General features: G+C 39.3%; 1 protein-coding gene across 1 annotated transcript; it reads right to left on the bottom strand.

Annotated features, from left to right (window-relative positions):
* On the bottom strand, positions 1-11,350 carry LOC130121447 (myosin heavy chain, fast skeletal muscle-like). Its single transcript, XM_056290231.1, has 39 exons — positions 11,144-11,350; positions 10,909-11,052; positions 10,662-10,818; positions 10,539-10,566; positions 10,332-10,443; positions 10,144-10,236; positions 9,988-10,051; positions 8,958-9,056; positions 8,758-8,861; positions 8,482-8,620; positions 8,064-8,182; positions 7,792-7,941; positions 7,508-7,678; positions 7,098-7,398; positions 6,829-6,899; positions 6,248-6,335; positions 6,024-6,141; positions 5,808-5,931; positions 5,572-5,708; positions 5,222-5,477; positions 4,867-5,109; positions 4,564-4,740; positions 4,327-4,472; positions 4,125-4,215; positions 3,641-4,030; positions 3,411-3,537; positions 3,143-3,261; positions 2,849-3,045; positions 2,551-2,734; positions 2,299-2,464; positions 2,050-2,174; positions 1,585-1,893; positions 1,290-1,493; positions 1,027-1,152; positions 754-924; positions 548-652; positions 355-450; positions 124-255; positions 1-21 (listed from the first exon to the last, which is right to left on the bottom strand). The coding sequence occupies exons 1-39, from the start codon at positions 11,348-11,350 to the stop codon at positions 1-3; spliced, it is 5,811 nt and encodes a 1,936-aa protein (XP_056146206.1).
* Between the last annotated feature and the right edge of the window lie 468 nt (positions 11,351-11,818).

Genomic DNA, 11,818 nt, shown 5'->3' with positions numbered 1-11,818 from the left:
CTATTCAGCAGCTTCCTTTCCCTGTAAAAAATAAAGAAATAAAATGTATTACGAATTTATATTAATAAAATGGACGTCATATCACACCGACTGATTATCAATTATGCTCTTACACACATTTACCTTGCCAGAGTCCCGGCTCTTAGCTCTCAGTTTGTTGACTTGAGATTCAGCGATGTCAGCACGTTCCTCAGCCTCCTCCAGTTCATGCTGAATCTTCCTGCACTTGGACAGGTGAGAATTGGCCTGTTCCTCCTGTAAAACCATCACAGACGATATCGGTTATGAGTTACATGGCTGATTTAAATTAAAACACCGCTAGAACAAGTTCATGTTACTGAAATTAAAACTTACCGCTTCCTCAGCCTGCCTCTTGTAGGCTTTCACCTTCAGCTGAAGTTTGTCTACTAGATCCTGCAGCCTAGTGACATTCTTTTTGTCCTCTTCAGTCTAAAGTAAATAAGGAATTTGAGTTTTGAGCAAGTATTCATTTGATTGTGGCAATGCAGTTAATTGATAGATTGAATCTGAGATGAAGATAATATACCTGGTAAGTAAGTTCCTTCACCCTCCTCTCATATTTGCGAACACCCTTAACAGCATCTCCTCCACGTCTCTGTTCAGCCTCAACTTCTGTTTCCAGCTCACGCACCTTGAGAACAATTAAACATTAACAGCACAGTTTATTCTTTAGTGGTTGTTCATCAGTTCAATTGTATATCTTACCATGTGGTATTTCTTGTTTTATCTTACCCTAGATTCCAGTTTCTGGAGTTGCTTCTTGCCACCCTTCATGGCCAAGTTCTCAGCTTCATCCAGACGATGCTGCAGGTCCTTAACAGTGACCTCCAGGTTCTTCTTCATCCTCTCTAGGTGAGAACTTGTATCCTGCTCTTTCTTCAGCTCCTCAGCCATCATAGCAGCCTAAAAATGAATCATGTTATTCAATTGTAGTTTTATAAGTGAAGTGTGCGCCTCAAGATTTGTGGATTAACAAAAACTTTGTCAAATAGAAGTTAAACCTACATCAGTGATGGCCTTCTTGGCCTTCTCTTCTGCATTTCTGGCTTCCTGAACAGTGTCATCCACTTCACTTTGGACTTGAACGAGGTCAGTCTCAAGCTTCTTCTTTGTGTTCAGAAGGCTTGTATTCTGAAAGAATAGTTTCATTTTACTGATGAATGTAAAATCACATGCACACACACACCCGCACTTATTCTCAATGAGATGCAGGTAATCACATGGATGAAGTATCATTCAAATCAGTATTGAGATATATATTTGCTTACCTGAGAGTGCAACAGTCCAACACGTTCACTAGCATCCACCAGCTCTTGTTCAGCCACTTTTCGGCCTCTCTCTGTCTGTTCCAGAGCAGCCCTCAGCTCCTCAATTTCAGCCACCATGAGACCATTTCTACGGTCCACCATGGCAGCCTGCTCCTTCAGATCCTCCTGTGCTCTGAGAGCATCATCAAGGTGCAACTGGGCATCCTTGTGTGGAAATTTTGATGTGGAAATTGTTAAAAATATATCAGATTGGGTAATATACAGTGGTTGTTTGTACAGTTGTTGTGTTATGTACCTTAAGTTGTCCTTGAACATTCCTCAGCTGCTTCTGGGCCTCAGCAGCCTGGCGGTTAGCATGGCTCAGCTGAATCTCCATCTCATTCAGGTCTCCCTCCATCTTCTTCTTAATTCTCAGGGCATCATTCCTGCTCCTGACCTCAGAGTCCAGAGTGCTCTGCATGGAGTCAACCACCCTCTGGCTGTTCCTCTTGATTTGCTCCATCTCCTCGTCTTTCTCTGCCAGCTTCCTGTCAACCTCACCCTTAATTTGGTTGAGTTCCAGCTGGACACGCAGAATCTTGGACTCTTCATGTTCCAGAGTTCCCTAAAAATCAGAATTGTTAACGTAGGGCCCTTCTTAACTTTGAATATTTTGTAGTATTTGCCTCCTTGCTCTATTGTATTTGTAGATTTCGCTCACAAAAAAAAGCACACTGTCTGTTGCAAATGTTGAACACTTTCCATTCAATGATTATTTTACCTCAGCCTCCTCAAGAGCTGTCTGTATCTCAGCCTTCTCTGTCTCCACCTGCTTCTTGGATTTCTCCAGCTCATGGATGCTCTTTCCAGTCTCACCAATCTGCTCAGTCAGATCTGAGATCTCCTCTGCAGTGGGTTGCATATGTTTAGTATTTTTAAGCATCGAAATGTAGGTTATGTTATTCACCCAGGCTAATATACACTAATGTTATATCAAATATGATGGATGATTATAATAGTGAATACTCACGTTGCAGGTTCTTGTTCTCACGCTTCATGGTCTCCAGCTGGTCCAGAGCCTCCTCATAGGAGTTCTTCATCTTGAACAGCTCAGTGCTGAGTGAACGAGCCTCTTTCTGAGCTCCTTCAAGTTCTGCCTGACCCTCCTCATATTTCTGCTTCCATTCTGCCAAGACCTGTTTGATAATAGTGAGAAAATTAGTAAGGTAAAAAGTTCCCATTTCAGTGGCTATAGCATGTATAGGGATACACATGATCACACCTTATCAAAGTTTCTCTGCTTTTTGTCAAGGTTTGCAGCAAGACCATTTGCTCTCTCCACATCAATCATGAGGTCCTCCACTTCACCCTGGAGTCTCTGTTTGGTCTTCTCCAGAGAGGCACACTTGGAATTCACAGCCTCAATCTGCTCCTCAGCCTCCTGGAGACGCTGGGCAAGCTTTTTCCTGTTAAATATTTGTCAAAATAATCATGTATATAAGGGAAAAATTCAAATGAAAAAAAAAACCCAAAACAAAATGAAATAGAGATGAATAAAAGAAAATGAACAACTGACTCACTTGGACTCCTCAAGCTCCTCAGTGCGCTGGATAGCATCTGTTTCATACTTGGTTCTCCACTGGGCCACTTCACTGTTGGCCTTAGACATTCCACGCTGCAGCTCAGCCTTGGCCTCCTGCTCCTCTTCAAACTGCTCCCTCAGAAGATCACAGTCATGGCGAGCGGATTGCACGCCATGGGCAAGAGCATTCTTGGCCTAGGTAAGGTTTTTGTTTTTGTTTAGTAAACAATTTAATGAACATAATACTCCCATTGAAATTCATATGAAATATAAGGTGTACATCATTACTCACCTTAACCTCCTCCTCTATCTGTCTCTTCAGCTCCTCAATCTGTTGTGTGAAGGCCTGTTTGCCTCTGGTCAGCTGGGAGACCAGAGCCTCCTTCTCTTCAAGCTGACGACCAAACTCACCTGGTTAGAAATTACATTCATGTTTTTCTCAAGATTGTATTTGTTATGGCCCAGAATAGTTGTTTTTCAAAGAAATACCATCCCTCTAAGTATGTATAGTAATTCACATTTTTAGGAATACAACAATATATTTTGAAGGCAGTATGTACCATTCTCTGTCATCAGCCTTGCCCTCTGACCGCTTATATCATTTATCTGGCGAACATTCTCATCATTCTTAGATTTGAGTTCGCTAAGCTGGTCTTCAAGGGTGCGGCACATCTTTTCAAGATTTCCCTGTTAATTAAAATCGCAATAGTCAAGGAAAGTTATTCCAGTTTTTCAGACTTTTTTCAACAATTTGCATTTACAGAATTTGCATGTAAGAACAGCATTATACCTTAGCCTTTGCAACAGCCTCCATGTTGCTGGAGAGGTCATCGATCTCCATCTTGAATTCACTCTTCTCCTTCTCAAGCTTCTGCTTGACGCGCTGCAGGTTGTCGATCTGCTCTCCCAGCTCTGCAACACTGTCAGCCTGCTTCTTGCGGAGTGCAGCAGCAGTTGCTTCGTGTTGCAAAGTAGACTCCTCCAGGTCACGACGCAGCTTCTGGAACTCAGCTTCACGCTTCTTGTTCATCTCAATCTGAGCGGCAGTGGCTCCTCCAGCCTCCTCAAGTCTCTCACTGATCTCTTCAAGTTCCCTGGAGAGGTCAGCTCTCTGCTTCTCAACCTTGGCACGAGCAGCGCGCTCAGCCTCAATTTCTTCCTCCAGTTCCTCAATACGAGCCTTTAAAAGAATGTTTATTAAAATATATTCTTTTACAGATAAATAACAGTGTATGCTTCAAGAAGAGAAACAAGTTTTTTTTAATTGAAAAAACCTGGAGCTCCTTGATCTTCTTTTGTAGCTGAGCGCCCAAAGATTGTTCATCCTCAATCTTGCTCAGAAGCTGGCTTGTCTCAAACTCCTTCCTGATGAATTAATTGTACAGTTAGCTCATTTGTAAGATAATCCCAAAATGTATGCTTTGAATGTACTATAAAATCTTAGCCAGAATTGACAATTGTTATTGAAACAATTACTTCTTCAGTTTTTCGTCAGACTGCTGTTTGTCATTCTCAAGGTCCATGATGGATTCCTGAGCCAGTTTCAGATCACCCTCGAGCTTCCTCTTGGCTCTCTCAAGGTCCATTCGGAGCTTCTTCTCTTGCTCCAGCGAACCTTCAAGCTGCAAATTATCATGTTTGTTATTAAAGTTCAAGAGTAGACATATCTCTTATAAAAATCTTAGTACGTAATTAAACTTTCAAAAGCCTCACGTCATCCACTTGCTGCTCAAGCTTGGTTTTGGATTTGGTCAAAGTGTTGACTTTGTCTTCTTCTGCCTGGAGATCATCAAGAGTCTGTTGATGTGCTTCTTGAAGGGCTTTTTTCTCCTTTGTCAGCTTAGCAATGCTTTCATCCTGAGAGGCCATCTCCTCAGTCAGGTTCTTCACCTACATATGAAAATAAAATGAAATAAAAGACATGTACAGATCAAGATAGATAACATAAATAGCATATAATTCTATTCATATTCATGCTGGTCGATATATTAGCAGAATAAATAAACATTCATGAACCTTGTTCTCGGTGGCATGTTTCTCCTTCTCCACTTTGGCCAAGGTAAGCTCCAGGTCATCAATATCTTTCTTAAGCTCAGAGCATTCATCCTCCAACTTCCTCTTCTTGGCAGTCAGCTCAGCATTAATTTCCTCCTCATCCTCCAGTCTCTCAGTTGTCTCTTTGAGTTTAGCCTCCAGTTGGATCTTACTCTTGATAAGTCCTTCACATCTCTCTTCAGCATCTGACAGATTCTCTGATTCCTAGATAACAAATTAATGATGAAAAACAGCAACAACAACATAAGATGGAGGATATGTCAATATCATCTATGTTTAAAGTCAGACTTAAAACTGTGTATTGTAGTCTACTAACAGATGCCACTTGCAGCTGCAGGTCATTCTTCTCTTGCATAAGAGAAACCATCTTCTCCTCCAGTTCCTTCTTCTTGGCCAGAGCAGTAGCCAGGTCTGTTTTCATTTTCTCATAGTTCTCCTTCATATTGGCAAGCTCCTTCTCAGTTTCAGCACTCTTCAAAAGAGGCTTGATCTTGTAGTACACCTTCATCCATGGCCAGTGTTTGACATTCATGAAAGAGCGGACGTTGTACTGGATGGTGTAAATGGCTTCCCTAAGGCATGAATATATTAGTGTTATCGAAAAAACCATGCTGAGACTGCATATTTGATGAATTTTTATTTTTTAATTTATCTGTTGGAACATACCTGCGTTCCATCATTTTAACAAACTCCTTTCTCATTAGGTAAGCACGACAGAGGGCTTGAGTCATGGTGACCAGTTTAGCAAGCTTCTCATCTCGCATCTCCTCAAGAGTACCCAGCAGACCAGCTTTGAAGAACACCTGAGGAGGGTAAAACAAATATCAGAATCAGCTGTCATTCAGCTATGAAATAGAATTCAATTTTATTGTTTCATCATGATATAAGACCATAATGTTTACCTTGGTGTGTCCAAACTTGTACTGCTCGTGATCAACATCAATTGACCCAAGAAGCTTCTCAGAAGCCTTTTTGTTGTCAATGAACTGGCCCTCAGGGATAACACTGGCATTCAGCACTTTGTACCTTTTGTAAGAGAGTTAATGACAATGTCTTGGTAATGCTTTGTACTGTTTTTGCTTAATAAACCTCTTTACCGCTGAAACTTCAATGATTACCTCTGCTTGAAATCACCATAGAGGATTCTGCTGGGGAAACCTTTTCTGCAAATTCTGATACCCTCCAGTACACCGTTACACCTCAGCTGGTGGATAACCAAGAAGTTCTCCATCAGACCTGTGAAAAAATATAAAAACATAATTACATCCTTCCCTTAAGTTTCATTTAAACATTAAGCTAATGTAATCTACAGTCAACAGATCATTTTTCATAGTCAAGGTACCTGGAGTTTTTGACTCATTGGGAATCAGGCAACGCACAAAGTGAGGATGGGTGCTTCTCAAGTTAGTCATCAGCTTTCCCAAGTTTTCCTGTATATAGAAAATAAAAAAATTATCAGTTTTTTATGTGTATGACTATATATACCTAAATACATACATATACATAACTACACATACATATGCATACATACATGAATATATAAATGTATGTATATGTGTATATTTATATCTATATATAGCGTTTTTTTCCAAAACCATCAATGGTGTTGTTATAAGTGCTCAACTAATGAAGAGTGGAATATCAATACTGATACAGTAAAAAAAGTTTAATACATTGCGGTACAGGCCTGTTTCATGCGTCACGCACTCATCAGCTGCCATTATTGATATACATATATAGATATATTTATATATCTATATATATATATCGTTTTTTTCCGAACCGTCAATGGTGTATGAGTGCTCAAGTAATGAAGAGCGAAATATCAACACAGATACAGGAAAAAAGATTTAAAAAAAGATTATATATATATAATATAGAAAATTATTAACCATATAGTGTTTATCTTATCTTAAACCTTACCCTGAACTGTGAAGACACAGTCTGCATAGAACCACCCTTCTTCTTGCCTCCCTTCTTGCCACCTCCAACCTCTGTTATTTAATATGACAAGATTCAATGATGATTTTTTTTTTTAATTTCAGATTTGGTAAAAATGTTTTTAGCATATATATAAAAACTGAGTATTACTAACCAAATATATTAGTATGAGATGTCTTAGTAATGAAAACAAAAAAAAGAAAACATCTGTTGAAAATGTAAAATTTCAAATCCATTTGCTATTATTGTACCTTCAACGACAGGGGGATACAGAACAGGCAGCAATTTAACTCCAGACTTCTGATACAGCTGCACAACGGAGTCGTTCAGAGGATCCTTGTTCTTGTCCAGCCACCCAGAGATATTATAGTCCACAGTTCCAGCATAGTGCACCAGAGAGAAGTGGGCCTCAGCTTTGCCCTTAGCAGGTTTTGGCTTCTCAAAAGCTTTGGTCTTTCCAAGATGCTGGTCATACAGCTTGTTTTTGAAGGTCGTGTCTGAAGCCTTGGGGAACATGCACTCCTCTTCAAGGATGGAGAAGATACCCATGGGCTATGGTATATGAAAGAAGAAAAGTACATGATTCTTGACACTATGCATACTATGATTAATTACAATATTGAAATATCCATTACATGATATTCAAGCTTGATTTTTTTACCTTCTCAATAAGCTCAATACAGGCAGCCAAGTCCATGCCAAAGTCAATAAACTCCCAGATGATACCCTCCTTCTTGTACTCTTCTTGCTCCAGAACAAACATGTGGTGATTGAAGAACTGCTGCAGCTTCTCATTGGTGAAGTTGATGCACAGCTGCTCCATGCTGTTGAACTGAAAATGAGAAATGGTTATTTGTTATAAGTTAATAGTTAAAGAGTGAAAAAATTATATCATGAAATTAATCAACCTCTTAAAGATGAGTTTAAAGATGAATGTAAACTTACATCAAAGATCTCAAAACCAGCAATGTCCAGGACACCAATGAAGAACTGCCTTGGCTGCTTGGTGTCCAGCATCTGGTTGATACGGATGACCATCCACAAGAACATCCTCTCATAGATAGACTTAGCCAAGGCACTCACTGAGTTATGAACCTACAGAAACCAGTGATATGATTAAGCATAATTGAAATATTTAAATCAGTAGAGAGAGAATTATTGAAATCAGTTTAACAACAGGAGAGTGTTCTGGGCAAATATAAAGGCCCAGTGCTCACCTGAGGCACAGTCTGTCCTTTTGTGACATACTCATTTCCGACCTTCACTCTGGGGTAGCACAGAGCCTTCAGCATGTCAGCAGAGTTCAGGCCCAGTAGATAGGCTACCTTGTCGGCATCTGAAGAGTCATATACAATACATTTACACAATCAAGATTTATGAAAGTAACTATTAATCCCCGTGCAGAAATGAGTCCTCTGCATTTGACCCATCCTAACTACGTAGGTACAGTAAATAGGCACAGTGCAGCACACGGGGACAGATTCTCTTTCTAAGGCCAATGCCTTTGTCAAAGGCACTGGCAGGAGTATTAACCTAACAATAATTGTTGTGACAATAATTATTAAGTTTCATCAAAGAAAATAAAACCTTCAACATTAATGAAACAGCACCATTTTAAATAAATGCAATACTCACCCTCTGTGCCATCTGGCTCAGCCTGCTCCTCACGCTGCTTCTGCTTGAACTTCATGTTACCATGGTGGAGCACAGCACCTGTCAGCTTATAGATGTACATCTTCTCTTCATTGGTGAAGCCCAGGATATCAATGGCTGTCTGCATTTACAACAGGTAAGTGACATTTTGTACAGAAATCATTTTAGAGATAATAATTTACAGTAAATTGTGGTCACATACTGAAACGACAAAAGATGAGAAAATGTATATTGGATATTAAAGGGAAGATCACTAACATCAGTAGCAACCAACTCTTCAACGTCATTAATGCTAGCCACAGTGATCTGACCCTGGCTGCACATGGGGAAATCATATGGGTTGGTGGTGATGAGCGTCATTTCTGTGAATTTAAAAAGGTTGAAGGGGTTAAGTGACACGTGAAAACATTTAACAACTTTGTTTTTAGTCATTTTCCACGTGCTGTTTTTCAGCTCACCAATCAGCTCAGGTTTGTGGTTGGTCATCATCTGGTAGAAGATGTGGTAGCCTCTCTCATCTGGAAGCTGGAATGTCACTCTGGACTTTTCCAGCAGATCTGTAATTGTTACCCATGGTTAAATATATAGGCAATCTAGTCAACCAGTATTGTAATAATTTATGCAACAGTAGTTTGTGATTATGCAGTCTGGTTGGCTGAGAGATCTGCATTATTTACGATAACATCACGGGTGTTGTATCACTTCACTTCTATTGTTCCGCTTGTAACAACTGATTTCATCAACAACTGATTTCAGCGGTTGTCATCAAGTGACCTTGTCAACAATGGACACATATCAAATTATACAATTTGGTTTAGTGTTTATTTATCCATATATTTGGTAGATTAACTGGGGCTGGAGGAGAACAATGAAGGAAACTGTAATGTAATATTAATCCTAAAGCACACACCTTCTGCAACTGCACAATGAACCGCAGTGTAAAGATCAACATTTACCTGCAAAAATAATTATTTTTCCCTAAAAAGCAGCAAGCTAGCTTACTGTTATTCATTTTAACACTGTTCTTGTTTGCTGTGTTACAAAGCGTTTATTTACAAATATGCTAGTGACAAATATTTCCTCTTTATTCTGTAGTCTAAGTTTCATATCAGCGAACCACTTGTGGTGGAACCACATTCTTTGGTGGAAGAAACTGCTCACCATAAGAAAAATTCTAAATAGTATTTCTGGGTTTATTTTCTTTAGTTTATTAAAATGTTGTAACATCTTATAAATTGTAAAGCACTTTGAGTGGCTGTTGCAGCTAGAAAAGCGCTATATAAAAGGCAACTTGATTGATTTATTGTATAAAAACCATAGAACACTTGAGGTTGTGTACTATTGCAGTAAGAGCATGGCTGTCCTAATGTGTGCCACTTTCCTTTCGTTTCTGCCTGCAAACAAATCACAGCCCATGATAATATTCACAATAACAAACTCCTTCTTATATTCTATTGTTTAACTTTAGCACATGTGGTTGATACTTACAAGTCTCAATATCGGCACTAGACAGTTTACCAGAAGTTCCAAAATGGATTCTGATGAATTTACCCTGTCAGGGAAAGGATCATTTTTAGCATCCCACTATAGAAGAATTATACAATCCAGAACATTCAATACACATCTATAGCTATCCAAACTTACAAAGCGAGAGGAGTTGTCATTCCTCACAGTCTTGGCATTACCGTAGGCTTCCAGCAAGGGATTGGCTGCAATAATCTGATCCTCCAGTGAGCCCTACAAGTGGAGTTTTACATATAATGTTGATGTCAACACATTTTTGACTCCAAGAAGATTTCCAATTTGTTTGAAAACTACTTGAGTAAATATACCTGCATCTTCCCAGAAGTTTGGTCCTTCTTCTTGTCTCCACCCACAGAGATTGTGGCAAAGTACTGAATGACACGCTTAGTGTTCACAGTCTTTCCAGCACCAGATTCTCCACTGGGTAAAGATTTATAAATACCCAGATTAATAGAATTTACTCAATGTCTTTGATCATGTTGGTATTATAGAGGGTCAACAAATGTGAAACATACGTGATCAACACAGACTGATTCTCCCTGTCTGTTAAAGGAAAAGGAAAGAAATGTCTTTTATACATTGATGCAACAGAAATTCATTGCAATGTCAATTAATATATTTTTATGACTAGTACGTACCAGTAAGCATGTTCTGATAGGCATTGTCAGAGACAGAGAAGATATGGGGTGGAGCCTCCATACGTTTTTTGCCTCTGTAGGCATTAACAACCTCAGAATCGTACACCGGGAGCCACTTGTAGGGGTTCACGGTGGCACAGAAGAGTCCAGAGTAGGTCTAAGAGAGATGAGAGACAGATGAACATTTACCATATGCTGTCCATGGGTCCTAGATGAATATTGTTCTTTAGCCAGTACGCTTTCTCACGTAAATCATCCATGCGGCATAACGCTCTTTGAGGTTGTACAGCACAGAGGCTTCATTGAGATGGGTCATCATGGCCATGTCCTCAATTTTGTCATATTTGGGAGGGTTCATTGGGGTCACATCATCCTCCTTAACTGTTCTCTCCTAATAAATGAAAAGACAATTTCTGTTTGACTCAAATTATTTTTCTGCAAATTTGACTTTACTGCATTCCATTGAATAAACTTTCACCTACGTCCTGGGTGTCGAGCACTTTAACGGTGACTTTGCCACCGTCTCTCTTCAGGATTGTACATTTGAGGTACAGCTCTTTAACATCAGCCACATATGCAGCACTTTTGGCATCAAAAGGTTTGCTTTGAGCCTCAATCCTCTCTTTCTCAGGCTTACGGAGATAAATGGCAGCCTTGCCATAAATGGCCATCTCCGCGTCCGTACTCATGGTGGTAGTTTTCTGTAGACAGACCATTAAAAATGAATTCCTCCCCTGTTTCACAAATATGAGCTTTACTTTTGAATCTGAACATGGCAGAGAGGTTCTATGACTTATGACATTTAAATAATTCTCACCTTTTTCTTCTACCCAAACACAGAGAAATGTTCCACAGGTGTCGACCCTTAATGAAAACATATTTGTGATGACTGGAGTAGGTTGTGAATTCCACTTTGATTTTAAGTGATATAGTAAATGTCCACATTACATAAAATTAACCATATTCAAATGTCATAATTAGTTGTTGATTAGATTATTTCACGACTGAAGTGAATTTGCTCTAAATCATTGTATCTCAAAGCATTCATTTGCAAAATTGTGTTATTGTGAGTTATTCTTTTTCCCCAACTCTGTCATTGGATTATCTAAATTTTGTCTTTTTTAATAACTTTAATTCAAGCAATCAAACACCTCACA

Source organism: Lampris incognitus, chromosome 12 (genome assembly GCF_029633865.1).
Source record: "Lampris incognitus isolate fLamInc1 chromosome 12, fLamInc1.hap2, whole genome shotgun sequence".
Lineage (NCBI taxonomy): Eukaryota > Metazoa > Chordata > Actinopteri > Lampriformes > Lampridae > Lampris > Lampris incognitus.
The sequence above is the reverse complement of the archived record's forward strand: the minus strand, read 5'-3'. Positions and strand labels throughout refer to the sequence as shown.